Source organism: Notolepis coatsorum, assembly GCF_963971535.1.
Source record: "Notolepis coatsorum genome assembly, chromosome: 16".
In the NCBI taxonomy this organism is placed as follows: domain Eukaryota; kingdom Metazoa; phylum Chordata; class Actinopteri; order Aulopiformes; family Paralepididae; genus Notolepis; species Notolepis coatsorum.
This window is the reverse complement of record NC_140180.1, coordinates 78,164,740-78,184,739: the sequence shown is the minus strand read 5'-3', so window position 1 is coordinate 78,184,739 and position 20,000 is coordinate 78,164,740. Positions and strand designations below refer to the sequence as shown.

General features: G+C 40.1%; 1 protein-coding gene across 1 annotated transcript in view; it reads right to left on the bottom strand.

The window, feature by feature from the left end:
- The window catches only part of gria1a (glutamate receptor, ionotropic, AMPA 1a), a gene marked incomplete at both ends in the record, with an annotated part of 251,785 nt that overhangs the window by 109,738 nt on the left and 122,047 nt on the right, over nucleotides 1–20,000 (bottom strand). Inside the window, one exon of the mRNA XM_084331814.1 lies at nucleotides 9,299–9,457. Within this exon, the coding sequence (XP_084187940.1) occupies nucleotides 9,299–9,457 (159 nt within the window). The remainder of the gene's footprint in view (nucleotides 1–9,298; nucleotides 9,458–20,000) is intronic.

The following is a 20,000-nucleotide window of genomic DNA, read 5'->3' as shown; positions in this document are numbered from 1 at the left end:
AATGAACTTCACCACCACAGTTAGGACAGCCGAAACACACCAATCTTTCAGCGTCAACTAAAAACACACTTCTTAATAAATATACACTTTTTAATATATATTTTTGGAGAGATGCGCATAGGCTTCTCAGCCTACACCTGCTCCGTGACTGGACCTACCTCAGACAGCATGTTCACGTTCGATAGTATAATAATACAAATTTGATCATATAAATTGAACCATGAATGAGTGAGCGAATGAGTGAGTGAGATAGTGACCTGGCCGGTCATACAAATTATTAATTCAAATTGATGAACGAATCTTGGCATAAATGTACAATTTCATGACTCAGTAAATCTTTGCCTAAATAAATGTAATTGACTCCATGTTAGACTGAATTGTAACATGCCTGACTGTACGCCATACCGCTAAAATATTAATGTACTTACATAGTACTGCATGTATAATGTGGAACAGCGTTCTCACCATGTGTTTCAGTAATGTACACTCTGTGGGATTTGTGTAAACGTATTGTATTTGGTGAAATAAACTGTTTCTGATTCTCCTTCTGGACTGATAAACAAGGGGGCGGCCCAGGAGGAGGAAGGAGGAGGAGGAGCAGAATCACACAGACGATGAAAACAAACAAGAGCAATAGAGTGTCGTGACACACTTAGGCTGAGTTCACACTGCAGGCAGTAGTGGCCTGAACCCGATTAGTTTGCTCGTATGTGACAGTGTGAACAACAAAAATCACATGGAATTTTGTATGTCCATCTTGTTGGACATAAGTATTGTTCATTTGTATGCGGGTCAGTTCAGAAGCGTGACCAGTTCACACTGGAATCTGATCTTGGCCACATTTATAAATAAGAAAATAAAATAAATATGATCAGAGCAATACCTGAGAATTAAGCACTAAGGCTTGTGAATGTACAGTATCCTTAGAGCATGACTCTGGTGTCCTTTCAATCTGTTCTCATTACCAACGTTGCCTAGGAAAAGTCAAAAACAGTGTTTCTCAAACTCGGGTCCGGGGGCCATTGCCAGTCCCTGGGATGTTGCTGAGCAGTCCCTGGCCTGGTTATTTCATGTAGGAATCTGTTTTCTAGAGTTACAGTAGTTTGATGTGAAGTGGTCTCTAGCCTGGTTATTTGGTGTAGGAATCTGTTTTCTAGTGTTAGTTTGATGTGAAGCCTAGTTATTTGGTGTAGGAATCTGTTTTCTAGTGTTAGTTTGATGTGAAGCAGTCTCTAGCCTGGTTATTTGGTGTAGGAATCTGTTTTCTAGTGTTAGTTTGATGTGAAGTGGTCTCTAGCCTCTTAGTTTGTGACAGCCCATATGTGGGAAGTTTTTCGGACTTTTTGCAACGGCACTTTGGCGACCCCTAGGGGCTCGGGTGTGCATGCCGGTATTTGAGGCTTGTGTAAAGTACACTGTATTGCGCAAAATACCACTCCCGACTCTGGCTGCAGTAGTTCCGTCAATCTAGATCCGATCTCGAAAATGATTGTTGATCGTTGTAGCCAATGAGTGTGGCTTCCAATGATACCCTAGGTGGGGATGTGTGAATCAGGGATATAGGTGAACAACTAAATTCTGTAACAGGAAGCCAAATTAATTGAAGTCTATGAGAAAACTGAGTTTTTCTTTGTACACAGTTCCTAATCACTCATTTCTGAATGGATCTTTATGAAATTTGGATATGTACTACATAAGGCTTCAGGCTATGGCTCCGTCTGTAAGATTTGTAAGCCATACCACCTTCTGGGGAAATACTACCCCTGGACTACTAACCACTACAGAAAAACTTGAGTAACTACAAGTTTCTACAACTCAAGTTCAGACCTATGTTACTCTATTATGTTAGCACTAAAAGTGAATTAGAATCAGAAACTTCAGAATGTCATCTTTCAAAAGAGACCAGGCTCATGCATGTGCTATAAGTATAAAGTATGTTATTTTGGTTTGCAAAAAAAGTATGCAGTCCTCAAAAACAAAAACTAAAATGGCCAATTTTGGGGGCGCTTGTTAAGAGGCTAGCCTGGTTATTTGGTGTAGGAATCTGTTTTATAGAGTTAGTTTGATGTGAAGCGGTCTCTAGCCTGGTTATTTGGTTTAAGAATCTGTTTTCTAGTGTTAGTTTGATGTGAAGCAGTTGCTAGCCTGGTTATTTGGTGTAGGAATCTGTTTTATAGAGTTAGTTTGATGTGAAGCGGTCTCTAGCCTGGTTATTTGGTGTAGGAATCTGTTTTATAGAGTTAGTTTGATGTGAAGCGGTCTCTAGCCTGGTTATTTGGTGTATGAATCTGTTTTCTAGTGTTAGTTTGATGTGAAGCGATGTGAAGCTGTCCAAGTCTGACAGCGATTAATTGCACGGATGTAGGATGAATAAAACATGGATTTGATTTACTTGATGTTGTCACTATTATTATATACAGTTTACAATTTCTCTCAAGAACTAAACACATCACTTCAGTAATATGTCAGAGAATATGCGTGGCAGCGCTGGTGGACGGGGGCAGCGGGGGGCAGCGCTGGTGGACGGGGGAAAGCACCGGTTTCGCCTCTCAATGACAGGACAAATCAGCACTGATGCTGAAAATTATTGAAGAAAATTCATAGTGTTTCCTTTCAAAGGAGGCCAGACTTGTGCATCTGCTACAAATGGTTCCAGAACAGCATCCAATTTACTTTCAGTATGAAATGGACAGGTGTTTAATGCAAAATTTGCAGGACTGTTAAGAGGTTAGTTTAGTTTAGTTTATTTAAGATCCCCATTAGTTATTTTATTAGTTAGAACTACTCTTCATGGGGTCCTCTCAAAATAACATAACACATTCAAACATAAAATCATTGTACAATCAGAATAAAACAATACTTCCATGCACATTGTACAAGCAACAACACCAAAACAAAGAATAATAAATAGTAAATATAGTAATTTGTCTGTCTATATGAATGAAGCTCCACAGAAGTGGAGAGGTCACAGAGGTCCCAACTCTCCCCTACCACCACACAAATGCCCTAATTTGGATAAAAGAAAAGAAAAAAAGTATATCATAAAATAATTTTTTTCTGTAAAATCGCTGTTCTCAATTTATTTTTGAAACTTGTCTTAAAGGCCAACTTGCAGGTTGTATTTTTGTTCAATAAACAATGTGACTTTCATGAAGAGAAAAAAAAAGTATCGAAATTGACCCAGTTTTAGCGTTTTTATCAAACATTTTGTCGACTAAACCACAGCCTCCATGCACACGTATATTTCAATCCATGGTTTTCATAGCGTGCGTGTGTCCTCTTAATGATGACGTCACGCTGGGTACAGGACAGCAGGGGGCAGCAGTAGTGGCAGGGCGAGGGGCTCTGAGAGTCACAGACACAGCTAGTGGCACGAAGCAGAGAGCCTTGCTACTACTAGCCGAGGAGTGATGAATGAAAATGTATCTGTTTCACCTAACACTATTGCTCCGTGATCATAGCCATCCATCTCCAAAGCCAACCACTATTTGTAAAAGCCACAACCACGTTACCATATTTGTAATAATGTAAATCATTGCGTCGCTGTACATATTGTGTCCACAACGCCAGACGGCGTAGCTTAGCTTAGCTTGGTAGCCATTGTGCTAACAACATACCCCGACGTCTAGCTTGCCAGCCGGCATGAATACCCGATTAAAAATAGTTCTCTCCTCTTTGTATACCTTTGTCCTCACAAGTATTATGCCAGGGAACTTATGGACACGACAATAGTAGTAGTTATAAGGTGTTTGAGCTTTTAGCGTTAGTTAGCTCATAGCTATCGTCACTGATGCACCGAGTGGAGCTAAAGGGGCTACTATCGTATCAACATGCCGGGACGTGTAGCTTGCTAGCCAGCATTCTCGAAACTCCTAACATCACCCGATTTAAAATGGTGTGTGTGCAGTGCTTTGCCCCACAGGTCTGAGAAGAGGACCTACACATTTTACTCGTTCCCAAAACTCTTTTACATGCACGACAGTAGACTAACAGATGCTAACGTTAGCGGGGTAATGTTAGCCAGAGCGATATAGCCAGCTATGACCCGGGGATAACCCGGGGATAAGGCGACAGACCAGTAGCGCTGCTGTACTGAACAACAGGCTGCCTAGTGGTAAATGTAGTTCTTTTTTTACGACATTAAAAACATTATAACTACCTTGTTTCAACCAGTTGTAGCTGGTCCATCAAAGTCTCAGACGATTAAACCCATTTGCGTCTTGTAAGGCGTCCATTTGGATCAAGGAAATAGCTTTCTGCACTCGTCAAAACTCCTTGTAGTGGATCAGAAGTAGGGGAAAGTTGCCTCGATTGACGTCACCGCCCTCTGATAAGCTTTTTTGATTCGCACGTGCATGTTATTCGTGCATGGACCTTTTTAACTCTTTCTGAGTGGCATTTCCGGCGTCAAATGGAAAAAAAAAAATAATGAAATTAGATACCAATGATGTAAACTATCCATAATTGAAGAGTAGGGTTTAACCTGCAAGTTGGGCTTTAAAGGTAGCTATAGCTTGGGTTCTGTGGCTGTAGGTTGGGTTCTGTGGCAACACAGTCTCATCAAAAAAGAAAGTACTAATCGACCACATGAAAAGGTACATCATTTACGTTATAACATATTTACATCTGCAAAAGTCCAAGACAAACGGCACCAGGAGTTGAACCAACAATCATTGCAGTAGTGGGCGAGTCTTCTCACCACAACTAACTATGATTATAGTTAGAGTGAAGGTTAGTTTTAACATTCACTTAACGGTTATGGTTAAGACATAAAGTTAGGGTTATGGTTATGGTTCCATCCCCAGCAAAATTCAGCAAAATTACCAAAATCGTATTTGGTAAATGGACCGCATTTATTTAGTGCCTTTCTCCAAAGCGCTTTACAACTTATGCCTCATATTCACCCATTCACTCACACATTCACACACTGACGGCGGAGGCAACCATGCAACGTGTCAACCTGCTCATCCGGAGCAGTTAGGGGTTAAGTGTCTTGCTCAAGGACACTTTGACACCAGTGGCGTCGTTAGCCCTGGGCTTCCGGGGCTTTAGCCCCGGATGTTTTTCTCCTAGCCCCGGATAAAAAATAAATAAATAAATGTTTACATTTTTATTTAATTTTTTATGGAAGCATCCCCATTGTCTGTGCTGAATGTTTGTTAGTGTTTGGTATTTTTCTTTGGTTTTTAGTACTTTTAAACATTTTCTTTCATTTGATCCTATATAATTTTTTCATTCACCGATTTGTGGACATTTTTTTTGTGTCTTGAAAGGCGCATTATAAATCAAATGCATTATTATTATTATCATCATCCAGGAGGGAAAAGACACTTTGGATAGTAGGGACTGCATCTCTGCCTGTCCTGGCCAGGAAACACTTTGCAACTGTGATCTCCTCTGGCAGTAGTTGGATATTGTAATGTGTGGGGAGGGGTTGCAGCAATTCCACTGAGAGAAACTGGTCTGATGCTGGATAACATGCCTGTATGCCTCTCATACGTTGTTCTCCAACTCATGAGAACCTGCTCTCAAGCTCTTGCAGCATTTTGTCGAGGACTTGATAGAACAGTCTCTGTCTCAGCTGATCTCCATGAGGTCTGAGCTTGTGCCACAAGATGACTCAACTACTTGTCCATCCTTTTCTGCTTCCTCCTTTGGCTGGTAGTATGTTCCTCAATCCCAAGGCCATTACATATGGCCTTTGTCCTGTCATACATGTCCACTGCCATCTCTGAGGTGCGATAACCTTTGAGTGTGTCCTGCACTGTGCTTTTAAATAGTACAGATAGGTATTGAAGATGTGCACTTTAACGCAGCAGCACCCGGAGCCATCCATACCCATGTCCAGTGTCCACTGACAAAGACATGCTCATGATACTGTGATAAACTATAATAAGCTTTAATCGAACCCTGGTTCATTTCCTCGGATAGTCCGGTTGGTTTGGGGTGGTGTGAAAGTTCATTCACTCTTGCAAGTGAACCCTGCTGCAGTTCATTTGAGATGTGAATGCAAAGCGGACCAAAGGCAGGAAAAGACCCCAAAATCGAATATTTTTTTCATGAGAAGACTGAAACATTATGTATATAATTTTTTCGATTGCTTAAGCACGATTTTGAAAACAGGGCCCGGTGTTTCAAAACACTACACACAATTAGCACAACCACACACACAATTATCAGAACACCTCAGATCCTTTGCTAAATTAAACACAAACTATACATTAATTTATAAAAACTACATTTTGTTACCATATGAAACACACGTTTCATATGACTTAATTCTGTTTGAACCAGTTACACACTGCTGTGCTTAACCTAAAACACATTTAGCTATTTTACTTCTCAGTGAATAGAGTACTGTAAGTGAAGTACACAGAGAATGTGCAAATATACAATAAATTCACCAAACACTACACAAGACCAATGCTGTAGACTGATGAAAATATAATTTATTTATCTCCATATACCCAAATCAATGATGCAGACTGATGAAAAAAAATAATTCTCTATACCAAAATCAATGATGCAGACTGATGAAAATATAAATTTTCTCTCCATATAACCAAATCAGTCAACATTTCAACATGGAGAATCACAACAAAACATGTCCCAGTTTTCATGCTACTACAGTGTGCATAACACAGTAAGCTCAGCAAATATCAGACAAACATAAAATACTGTATCCAGTACAGGTTAAAATGACAGTAAAACAAAAACAAAAATAGAAAACATTTAAATAGAGTACAGAAAATACTAGACATTATCTCTTTGCCTAGCTGGATCTGGCAAGAGATTATTTTGTTGTGATTCTCCATGTTGACATGTTGACTGATTTGGGTATATGGAGAGAACATTTATATTTTCATCAGTCTGCATCATTGGTCGTCTTGTGTAGTGTTTGGTGAATGTATTGTATATTTTCACGTTCTCTGTGTACAGTACTTCACTCTCCTTCCATTTTGGTTGAAGGCAGGTGAACTCACCTGCTGCATTTTTATAGTGCTTACACCTGATTGGTGTATCTACAATTAAGCAATGGTGTGTTTGTGCATCTGATTGCTGTGTTTAACCAATTGGCTCATATGTGTGGTAATTTGACATTCTGTGTCTAATGTAATGCAAGTGTGTTTAGTGTTTTGCAAATCTACATAGGCTGTGCATAATGTTTGTTTGTTTATTTGCTTATGTGTATGATTCTTAACTGTGTGTATGTATGTATATGTATATGTATGTATGTATGTATGTATGTATGTATGTATGTATGTATGTATGTATGTATGTATGTATGTATGTATGTATGTATGTATGTATGTATGTATGTATGTATGTATGTATGTATGTATGTATGTATGTATGTATGTATGTATGTATGTATGTATGTATGTATGTATGTATGTATGTATGTATGTATGTATGTATGTATGTATGTATGTATGTATGTATGTATGTATATGTGTATATATGTATATTTGTACCCTCGTGGGGCCTCTTGGACCATATCAATGTTTTATCCCTCTCATGGACCTGGACCTCACTTTAAAAAACTCGAATCTAGTTCTTCAGTATTCGTCTCTAATTACTCTAAAATTGCGTATTTTAGAAGTCACCAATGTTTTCTAACCCTAAAAACGCCCCTGTTTGACACACTGCTTGGAAGAGCCAGAATCAAACCGGGAACCTTGTGATTACCAGACGACCGATCTACCTCCTGAGACACTGTCACCTCCATGGTACATATTTGCAATACGCACACATGTAAAATGTTCGATACAATACGTAAATATATTACTTATTGCCATAACTTAACATAACATAATAACTTTTTTCCTATGGTCAATTACTAGTAGTTTATTTACATTATGTTAAGCAAGATAAGCGAGCATATGCTGGTAGTATGCATAACATATGGAGTATGTTATTGCTTTCATACAATATGTTTTCATGTCTTCTTTTCAAACATATGTCCTTGACTGACGACAATCGCAAATGTTATTGTGACAATGAATAGGACACGCCAAGACATCCTTTAGGAAATACACAAATGAGCAGCCATGGTCACCATCTGCCTGAGAAGATTGATGTTTACTAATTTGCATACAGTGTTTTCAGATCTCTGTAAATACTGCGTCGAAAGACACTGAAATGCAAAAGATTTCCACCTAAGTATGAACTTTCAGGCCATTTCAGCCCTTTCATTGTGATGCTGGCTTTCCCAGGGGTGCTGTTCAGCTAGATCAAGAAAACTGCAAAACAGACGCGTGTCTCTGGCAAATGTTTGGGGTTTTATTCATATTTAAGCTGCCTTATCAATGCCAAGGAATGTTTCAAGCTGATCCAAGTTTCATATTGCAAAATATTACACAGTCTCCATAGTATAAGAGCTTTGAACCAGTGGGCGGGACCAAATTGAATGTTACTTCCGCCCGCCGTCTATTAGACCGGGGCTTTGAGCTTCTACCTGTGATTTTCACCTATTGTAGCCACCCGTGGAAAATCAAAACTATTATACTAGTCAAACCATATTATGTAGATTCATAATCTTCGACGAAGATAAAACCAATACTGTTACAACCAATAAAGGTAAATGTTTTAACTTAATATTTGAGAAAATAATAAAACCATAAATCTCCATGGTAACTACTATACTACCCATATGCCTCAGCATGCCTCCATAATGACTCTGACACGGCATCCCATGACATTCTCGCAGCATTTGCTGTCATCTTTGCTTTCATTTTAGACATCAATAAAATGTTAAAAACATAAAAAATACAGTGTTTCAAAACAAACAAGTCAGGTAAGTGAGTATATAATTCCAGTAGTGTATTGTGTCTGTTGTTTTAACTATTTTGGTTTCATAATGTCATCCTCCGTAGCGTTTCCTCCACTGGTCTTCAAATACAATGAACCCTTTCCTGGAAATATGTAGTTTTGCATTAGGTAGATCATCTTGTACCCATGACTTTCTTCTTGTTTTTTGTCAAATGTAAAAATGCAGATCTCATTTAATTATGCTCAACCCTTCTCCTGTTAAATGTCAGACCAATTGAATGTAGAACCATATAAATCCTCTACCTTGAGAAACACCTTCAATATGGTGAAATACCAGAGGCAAACATGTGTCCGGAACCAGGCATGTCTTAAATGGATCACGTGACTCCCCAGGTCTATAAGTGCTTTTGAACCAGTGCCAAATTGAATGCCACTTCCGCTGTCTGACACTGCGGTCATAAGCACTCGTGGAATGTCTCTTGTCCAATCACAATGCGTGTTTGGAACTAAACATTGTATAAAGTACCTTGAGGCCTCTCTTGGGCACTTTGGCATCTTTGTTGTCAAACTCCATCCACTGCTGGATAACATGGCTGATGTTAGGCTCTGAGTGGTTGACCAGCTGGAAGCCAGTGATGTTTGCCCCACCCTTCCTCAAGTCTGTCAGGTCAATGTCCAGGAAACCCTGGAAAAGGCAGATGGACAGGTAGACAGAGAATCAGAGAGATGGAGAGACACAATATACAATATACTTGCTATGCCAGGCAATAGTGTAGGTGATAATTGTTTTGGTACAGCATAGTACCAGTTCAGTTATACCAGTGCTGGTGATAATTGTTTTGGTACTTGTTGTTTGGGTACAGCTTAGTGGCTCAGTTATAACAGTGTTGTGGTAATTGTTTTGGTACAGCATAGTAGGTCAGTTATAACAGTGTTGATGGTAATTGTTTTGGTACAGCATAGTAGGTCAGTTATAACAGTGTTGATGGTAATTGTTTTGGTACAGCATAGTAGGTCAGTTATAACAGTGTTGATGGTAATTGTTTTGGTACAGCATAGTAGGTCAGTTATAACAGTGTTGATGGTAATTGTTTTGGTACAGCATAGTAGGTCAGTTATAACAGTGTTGATGGTAATTGTTTTGGTACAGCATAGTAGCTCAGTTATAACAGTGTTGATGGTAATTGTTTTGGTACAGCATAGTAGCTCAGTTATAACAGTGTTGATGGTAATTGTTTTGGTACAGCATAGTAGGTCAGTTATAACAGTGTTGATGGTAATTGTTTTGGTACAGCATAGTAGCTCAGTTATAACAGTGTTGGTGGTAATTGTTTTGTGTTAGCCTGGTTGTCCCGTGAGACAGTATCTTAATTTACATCATTCATAGGTGAATATTAAGTACTGTAACACAGTAACTGTGTACAACAATACAGTACAACACATGGTATACACCATTGCATCTGAACCCTTTTGTTACTTTTAGTAGATTTGAAGACATTCCAACATAAGTGGACTACTAACCACATTGACACAACTTAATTTACATTTAAATTCCATGTGGACAACCTTGCCTCCAAGTTGCAACAGAAAATTGGCTTCCTATACAGAAACAGAACCAGCTTTTCTTTGATTAGTAGTCGTTGTCAACGCAGTTTTCTTATCAGTCCTGGACTATGGTGACGTACAGTACGTTATAGGCATGCTGCGGCCTCAACCCCTACATCCTTGGACTTTGTATATCACTCTACCCTCAGATGCATCACTAATGATAGATACAACACTCTACTGTACATCATTATTGGAATGGCTTTTTGGTACCTATGGGGGACCCTGATGGAAACAAGACAAACGTCTTTCTCAGGTCTGCATCCCCTTAAAGGGGAACTATTTTACTATTTCTTTCACTATTTGGGCACTTTTACACAATTCCTGTGAGTCTATGGAACACCTCTGTAATATATATATTTTTTTTATTCATTGTTTTGTATTTCTAATCAAGTCCTCAAAAACAGCATTTTTCTACCTCAAGATCTCGAGCTGTTTTGAGTCTGGGCTCCTAAACCACTGTGTGGCCTGCGCCGCCTCTTGAACATTAACATGCAGCAGTGACTATATGACATCACATATAGGCACATTTTCAAATGACTCAGTTCAGTGAGGGTGAATATTGTGAGAGGATAATTGGAAGAATGCGCCAATATGAGAATTTTGAGACATAGATCATATTAATATAGGTTCACATAGCTAGGAAACAATGCTAAACACTCAAAAAGGCCAGTTATAAGATAGTTCCCCTTTAACAATTGTGTGTATTGAGCCGTACTGTATTGTACCCATTCTGCAATCTGTTAAATAACGTTTTCATTCATTCATTCATTCATTCATGGAACCCATTCTAGTGACTGGCTGGTTAAGGTCCGTAGAGTTAGCTCAGAACAGGGTAAATCTGAAAATTCACTATGATGCCTCTAGCTCATGGAATGCACTCCAACAGTCCTTAAAGCTTGAGATTCTCCCCTCTACTACAGAGTTTAAAACCTTGATCTCCCAACCATTGTCAATCAAGTTATACATGTTTTAATTGATTGTCCTTACTTGTTGTCTTATTATTATGATTTCATATGCCTTTTTTGCTTAACTCTGTATGTAAACTTGACGTGACTGTAAATGAGGGAAACCTCAGTTGCCTTTCGAGTTTAAATTAAATTATTCACATCCTTGACATGGCTGAATTTCATAGTACAGAGAGAGAAAAAAGCAAAAAAAAGACTGCACATCAAGGTTTCCACCTGTCACCTTACATTTTGCCAATTAAAATCATTATAATTATGAGTTAGAGGCTTGGGACATTATATCCATGCATAATGAATCCATTACCATGCTCAATCATGACTCATAACTCATAAGTTGCTGCAGCAATCTTTGGGTTGATACAAGTTGACAGATTTGGTGAAAGTTTTAAAAGAAATAGATTTATTTGGTATCAAAACCTTTGGACATTTTGGTGATGTCTTATGTGCTGTGATAACTGTCCTGGGGTACCGCTCACAATCTGCTAATTTCAGATTCTAATTCTACATAATACATTTGACCATACAGCTTATAAAATGTTTTATTTAATTACATGTCAAAATGGGTTCATAAGCTGATTAAATATGTACATTGTTTATAATAGAAAATGGCATTTCAAACTTAATATGCTATGCTCGCCACTGAATGCATATTTACGTTGCAAATATGCTTTCTCAACTTTTGTCAAAAGCAAATGGTCTAAAATGTTGTCTAAAATATCTCCCCCCGATGAATGAAGAGCAGATTAGCTCTGGGATGCGTTCAGCTCTCCTGCTCCACAGCTCTTAGTTCAGCCGCTAAAGCCTAAAATAAACTGGCAGAATTATCTACAATTGGACCTTCAAATGCACACTAGTCACAGATTGCCAGATCAATCTCCACACTGTGTTTTAGTGCTGTGCCAACGCACACTGTGAATGGAGTTTGATAGCTTTTGCCTTCTGGAGACGAATGCCTCTCCCTCTCAAAGAGTGCTGTCAACGTGCAGTATGTCGAGAGAGAGAGAGAGCAAGAGAGAGGGGGAGAGAGATGGAAAGTGTGTCATACAAGTCCTGTTTCACAGTCTCTCTCTCTGTTCTCAGAAGCAAGAGCAAGTTATTGGGTCTCATTCTCGAACAGATTTATGACAAAACATTTGCTCTCAGGCAAATTTCTGCCAATTTAAGACATATTAGGGGTAGTAGCAAGATTCCCCAAATTTTCCTGAGATCGAATTTGGCCGTGGCTGAGAGCAGAATTTAAGAGTGCTGAGGAGCACACTTATGATTGATTGACTGATTGAAAATTGTATTAACTTGACAGACTGTGTTCTCCATGTTCTTAATGGCTTTATTTTGGAGGAATCATAGTGATTCCTTCATGTCAACGCTACAGGCCTCCTTGGAATTAATTACTTAATCATAATTAAAATAAATATGACAATATTTGTACGATAAGAAATTACGCATTTGATGTCGGAAACATTTATAATATGGATTCATCTGATCACAGGGCAGCTGGATTAACCATATCTGAACCAGCTATTTTGGACAAATGTATAATTACTTTAAGTACTCAGATATTCAAACACAATTATGCAATTATTGTGAAATTATTGAAAATAATAATTATTTAATGCCTTCTGTGGAATTTGTATTTCTTATTTGTTACATATCTGTTTTAATGATTAATTATACATTTGAAAGAATGCAGGTCAACATGCAATATATCCCATTGATTGGTATACAATGGGACAGACCTTTGTTTGATCTAGCTATAAACCTGCATTCCTTCGAATATATCATTAATCAATTAAACTGATATTGAAATACACTATGTAGCCTACTAACCAACACTGAATTGGTAGTGGATAAATAAATAAGAACTAAAGCTAATCGTGTGGAAATAGACTGCATTCATATTCCATAAGTCTTGTTGTGTGCGCCACACACATGCACACAGTACAGCCTACGTGTCTAATGAATGAACAGTAGGCTTATATTATTATAAATACTTGTTTCATTAGGATTTAGTAGATATATATGCTCTGCCCTACGTACAGTAAGTACAGTACACATATTGAGGCCGCCAGAGTCGGGCATACCATGAGCGGACTGCATGGTGGACTGTACTACGGTTCCCGGGAGGGCAGCGCATGTATCTTTGCTGCATGCTCTCCTAATAAAACAAGTCATTAGAATAATATAAGCCTATACTGCGTTCATTCATTACGCGCGTAGGCTATACAGTACTGCGCGCGCGCATGTGTGTGTGTGTTGTGTGCGCACGTGCTGCGGCAGGTGCACCACGAGCTGTACTATGACAATACATTAATCTAATCTCATTTTGATCGGTCGCAATTAGCTTCCGCCACCATTTTCACACGGCTGCATCATTAGTTGCCTTATGCTCTGGAGGCGTTGTTTTGTATACAAATGACCTAGAAGGGAACGCGCGTTCATGTTTCAGAAGCTGTCTCAGCTGTGATAGTTTGAGCCACTTAAGACATCTTCCCCACGCGTTGGGGACTCAGAGTGAAATTGTCGTAGATTATGTCTCAGTCGGTTCCAAGATAAGTCTTCCAAGAGAACTCTTTGGAAAATATTGGGGAATGAGACCCAATTATTTTAAAATATTGTCATAGCCTATGCCTGTGTTTCTAACTCTGCTAAATGATCATTTCATTTTAAATATTTGTAAATTTCTATCTATAATAGTTTTCATTGAAATTGTGTTATATTGTTTTTTTGTTTTTCATTATGGCCTTGGGCTGGGTGAAGGTTATACTGTACTTGTCTCTTTGTGTCTTGTAAATTGAAAACCTAGAAATAAATCATATTAAAAATAATAATAAAATAAATTGTGTTTTTATGACCTAATTCTTCTTCGCTCATAAGGACCAGGAGTGGAATGTAATTCTGGAAATAGTACGAGTTTTAAATATGTTACAAACAAAATGATGGTGTGGTTGTTCCACCCGTGGAATATTTTCGCCTAAAATATATACTTAGGTAAATGGAATATTGCTCCACTTCTACAAGGCCATTTGCATATTCTTGGTATCTAGGGACATCTATCAGGGAATGTATTCACACTTTCACAGTGTCAGAAACATTGTGTCTATTACTAGGCTTGCTTAAATTGTGATGAAACAAAGGATAATATGAATTATGATTTTTCTTTGCATCTTTGACAGTGAATAACACCATGATAATAATGACCAAACTTTAAAAACTGCCACTGATCTCGTTCAGTACCCTCTTGAGATCATGTGTAAAAGAAATCTAAGGAAATTAATAAAGGGAAGATGATTAAACCGAAGGTTCTGTAGATACAGTACTGAATTCTCCCATCCGGACCAATGCAATTTGAAATATTATTATAGAATATAGAATATGATGCTTATAAATTACCTTATTATAGCCAATTCGCACATTTATATATTTATATATATACATATATTATCTTTCAAAATGCCCGAGTTCAATGTGGATTTAGTATCACCAGGCGCGCATAAGAACAGATAATGATATCTACTGATGATGGCGCCGCTCCGACCGGCTGCCTCTCTGTTCGCTCCGTCGAGACTGTGTTTACTTTTGTTAATATTTATAGTTTTTAGAGTTTTGTGCGTACCAACTGTTGGTGCATTTAATGTATATGACCGTCAGTCACTCATAGACATTGGATTACGGGAAACTTACCAACTGGATTACTCGCTGGATCAGCTTTCCGAACCACATCAATGGCCTGAAGAAATTCTCCGGAGATTAGGACCAGACCCTTTGTTCCCAGAGCCCAGGAAAAGACGACGAGGAAAGAGGGCTGGGATCCGAAACAGGCTGAGATCCAGACGCCACCGCACACCACTGCCCAGTATATTGCTAGCCAATGTACAATCAATAGACAATAAACTGGATGACATCCGAGCAAGGATTCAATATCAAAGAGACGTTAGGGACTGCAATGTCCTTTGCTTCACCGAAACATGGCTCACACCGGAGGTTCCAGATCACGCAATTCAACCAGCGGATCACTTCTTTATCCATCGCAAAGATAGGTCATCAGAGTCCGGTAAACAACGTGGAGGAGGTATTGCCTTCATGTTTAACAAAAATTGGAGTGATCCAACGAACGTGAAGGAATTATCCAACCACTGCTCCCCAGAACTGGAATATATAACCATCAAGTGTCGTCCTTTCTTCCTCCCGAGGGAGTTAACGGCGATCGTCCTGATCGGAGTGTATATTCCACCGCAAGCCAGCAACAAGGTTGCGCTCTCCAGACTACACGACGAGGTAAATAGAATACAAGTGGCTAACGTTAACGCCGCCATTTTAGTACTGGGAGATTTCAATAGCGCCAATCTGAGAAAGGTATTGCCCGACTTCTATCAGCATGTGACTTGCAACACCAGAGGCGGTAACATCCTAGATCACTGTTACACGCAATTTAAAGGTGGCTACAAGGCTCATTCTGATAGTGGCTTTGGTAAATCAGATCACGCATCAATTTTCCTTTCACCAAAGTACAAACAGAGAATTAAAAGTACTCCCGTAGTCTCGCGAGAGGTGCAGAAATGGGATCTGACGTCAGAAGAGACGATCCGGTCAGTGTTTCACCACACAGACTGGATTGTGTTCCGCGACACAGATAACATTAATGCCTACACGGAGACAGTGCTGGACTATGTTTGTACTAGGGTGAAAGAAACAATCCCCACTACCAAAATGAAAGTTTACCCAAATCAAAAACCCTGGGTAGACAAATCCGTCCGTGAAGCTCTGAGAGAGCGCACCAAAGCATACAATGACGGCCTAGTGGCAGGCAACATGAATGACCACAAGGTGGCGCGACACAACGTAAGGAGGACAGTGTCAGAGGCCAAACGGCGCTACAGGGATAAAATTGAACTCCAGTTTGAACAAGCTGACTCTAGAGCTATGTGGCAGGGGCTCAAAACGATGACAGACTACAAAGGCGCCTCCCTCAAACTGAACAGTGACATCTCCTTAGCAAACAACCTCAATACCTTCTATGCGAGGTTTGATGCTGGTAATAACAACACCAGCTCACAAGCCTCGGCAATGGGGGGGGGGGGGGTCGGCTGCTGATGGAGGCGCAGTGTTCAGGGTAACAGAGCATGAGGTGAGGCGGACCTTTAAAAAAGTGAATATCAGGAAGGCAGCAGGTCCGGACGGCATCCCCGGCCGCGTCCTAAAAGTCTGTGCCGACCAACTGGCCCCAGTATTCACTGACATATTTAACCTGTCCTTAGAACAGGCTGTCATCCCCACCTGCCTGAAGAAGTCCACTATTATCCCTGTACCCAAAAAATCCAAGCCTGCTTGCCTCAACGACTACCGCCCTGTAGCTCTCACCTCCATAGCCATGAAGTGCTTTGAGAAGCTAGTAAAGGGCTACATCTGCTCCTCCCTCCCCATCAACATGGACCCCCTGCAATTTGCATACCGCCCCAACAGGTCCACGGAGGACGCCATATCCCATGTGCTGCACACAGCAGCATCACACCTGGACAAGAGGCAGGGGAACTATGTGAGAATGCTATTCATCGACTACAGCTCGGCATTCAATACCATAGTCCCCTCCATACTCATAGCCAAGCTCAGGGACCTGGGCTTGGGCTATGACCTCTGCCAGTGGGTCTTGGACTTCCTGACTGGCAGACCCCAGGTGGTGAGAGCAGGCAACTGCACCTCCTCATCCATCACCCTCAACATAGGGGCCCCCCAGGGCTGTGTTCTGAGTCCCCTCCTCTACTCCCTGTACACACACGACTGTGTGGCTCAGCGGAGTAGCAATACAATCGTCAAATTTGCTGACGACACAGTGGTGGTGGGCCTGATCTCTGCCAACGACGAGAGGGCCTACCTGGAAGAGGTCAAGGTCCTGGCGGGATGGTGCCAGGAAAACAGCCTCTCCCTGAACGTCAGCAAAACAAAGGAGATGATTGTGGACTTCAGGAGGTCGGGGGTCAAGGACTACAGCCCCCTCAGCATCGACGGGGCACCGGTTGAGAGAGTCAAAAGCTTCAAGTACCTCGGAGCCTACATATCCGAGGACTTGACATGGACCACACACATTAACAGTGTGGTGAAGAAGGCACGACAACGCCTCTACTTCCTCAGGCGCCTAAGGAAGTTCCAAGTCAGCCAGAAGATCCTTAAGAACTTCTACTCATGTACAATAGAGAGCATCTTGACCGGCAACATCACCTCCTGGTTTGGGAATAGCACTGCAAAAGACCGAAGCAGACTACAAAGAGTGACACGTGCAGCCGAACGCACAATTGGAGGGGGGCTCCCCACCCTCCAGAACATTTACTACAAGCGTTGCAAGGGCAAGGCTAAGAGAATCATTAAAGACTCCAGTCACCCGAACAACTGCCTCTTTGAACTGCTGCGGTCAGGCAAGCGATACCGGAGTCTCAAGGCGAGCACAGAAAGACTCAGAAGTAGCTTCTATCCCCAGGCCATCAGGCTGCTAAACGAACAATGAATGAACACTACACAACAACAACCACCAAACGCACATAGCACACACATCCACACGCACACACTCACTTTAAACAAACACACTGTAGCACCCACTCCACACACTTTATAGCACACACCCACTTTAAACAAACACACTGTAGCACCCACTCCCCACACTTTATATTTATGGATGAAGGATTGCACTACAACTCGTACACCTTACTGTAAATTGTACCTAAAATTGTACCTCATCCCATTTCTGCTTTGCACTAGATAGTACTGTACATTAGTACACTGCATAGTATTGTGTATTGTATATTATATGGTAACTCAGAACATTGTACATATGTCTATACCGAACACTGTGACCTCATTTTCTTCTTCTAAATTCATGCTATATTATGTTATTATGTTATTTGATACTATCTTGTCTAGCACAGTCTCTGGAGCGTAACAGTAAGAAGCATTTTGTATGAAAGTATTCTGTACTTCTGTATGACAACTATTAAAGAACTTGAACTTGAACTTGAACTAATTTACTGTATTTTTAAATTTTCACCACAGTGCAACCATTTTGAAACTAATTTCAGATCTAATTGTTGCTACATGCTAACAATAGGGAGGAGAAACTAACTGCGTTTCAATATTTGTCAAAAACTTTACCTTTTGTGGCTTATTATCCCGAATAATAACAGTTATTGACATAATTCATTCAGAACGCTGAACTTTTAACCCCCACAGAATCTGACAGGAAGTGTAGTTCGGAATAATTCCAACGCTGATCCACAGCTATGCATGCCCTCGACAAAATGGCCACAAATAAACTACAATTCCCATGGTTAAAATGTTTCAAAATGGTCGCCGTCTTGCAATAGACTTCAGCAAATCGAGAAGGTAAAACTATCTAATGGCACTTTTAACCTATTGCTAAACTAACGTATTGATGATAATATACATTCTACATGCTTTTATGACATGTTAGTGATGTTAATACTTGAATACGTTTCTTTGCAACACACAAAATATTGATTTATGACCAGATGCCTTTTTGGAACCGGATCCGGTCCCGTCGGGTGGAACAGGTTAGCTTAAGTTCTGACATGTTGCAAAACATGTATTCTTTTGTCTTTGAAGAGTTGGGGCATCATGGGGAAAAACTAGTTGGGAAGCACAGGTTAAAGTTTCATGAGGCTGTGATTATCCTAGTGGTCATAATAGGTCATTTTATACAATGAGGTCAACTCCATTGAGACTGTTACTATGGCGACTCGCATCAACTCACATGAATATAATTGGGCTCATTGGATCCAGAAGAGTCTCAGCTTCTCAGTCATAACTTATACAACTCCAAGACTGTGTAGGGACCACAGTATGCAGAAATACATCAATACACATTTTTTAAATAGGTCGAAAATAAGACCTTTTGTACTGCATGCAAAAAACAGATTTGTTTTGCCCAAAACTGTATTGGATTAGCATAAAGTGGACACGTCTGTAGAGGGGAGACTAGTGGGTACCCATAGAACCCATTTCCATTCCGATATCTTAAGTTCAGAGGTCAAGGGACCCCATTTACGGGTCATGCCATTTTTGGCACTTTTTGATTGATGGACACAAAAAAGGATAAACGAACAGACGGACAGAATGACTGATGGTCGGAATATTCATCAAGAGAGAGATCACTATATAAAGACATGGCCCCCTCCGAGCCCTGAGTGCTATTAATGCAAACTCAACACTGATGGCCTGATTTACTCAATTGAACAGCACAGCACAGGCGGCGGGGTGATGGGAGAGAGTGCTGCGGTGGCAAACTGCACTCATTTCATCTTCGAATCTGCAAAAGGTTCCGCTAATTACACAACAATGACATTTCACGTGCGGCATAGAAGTACACGCATTGAATGTAGATCAGAGCTGTGTTAAAGAGGACACATACTGAATGTAGGAATTTGCTGGCAGAGCAACCCTTAGCTGACTCATTAGAGAGTATGATGGAGACTTATGTATGCTTTTAACATCTTTACTGATGTAGTGTCAGCGCCAGTCATCTGCAATGAATCAGACATTTCAGAAAAGATACTGTAAGAGATATAGCCTACATAATATCAGTAAGTAAAGTTTATTTGTATAGTGCCTTTCACCGATACAAAATCACACAGTGCTTAAAATAATTAATAG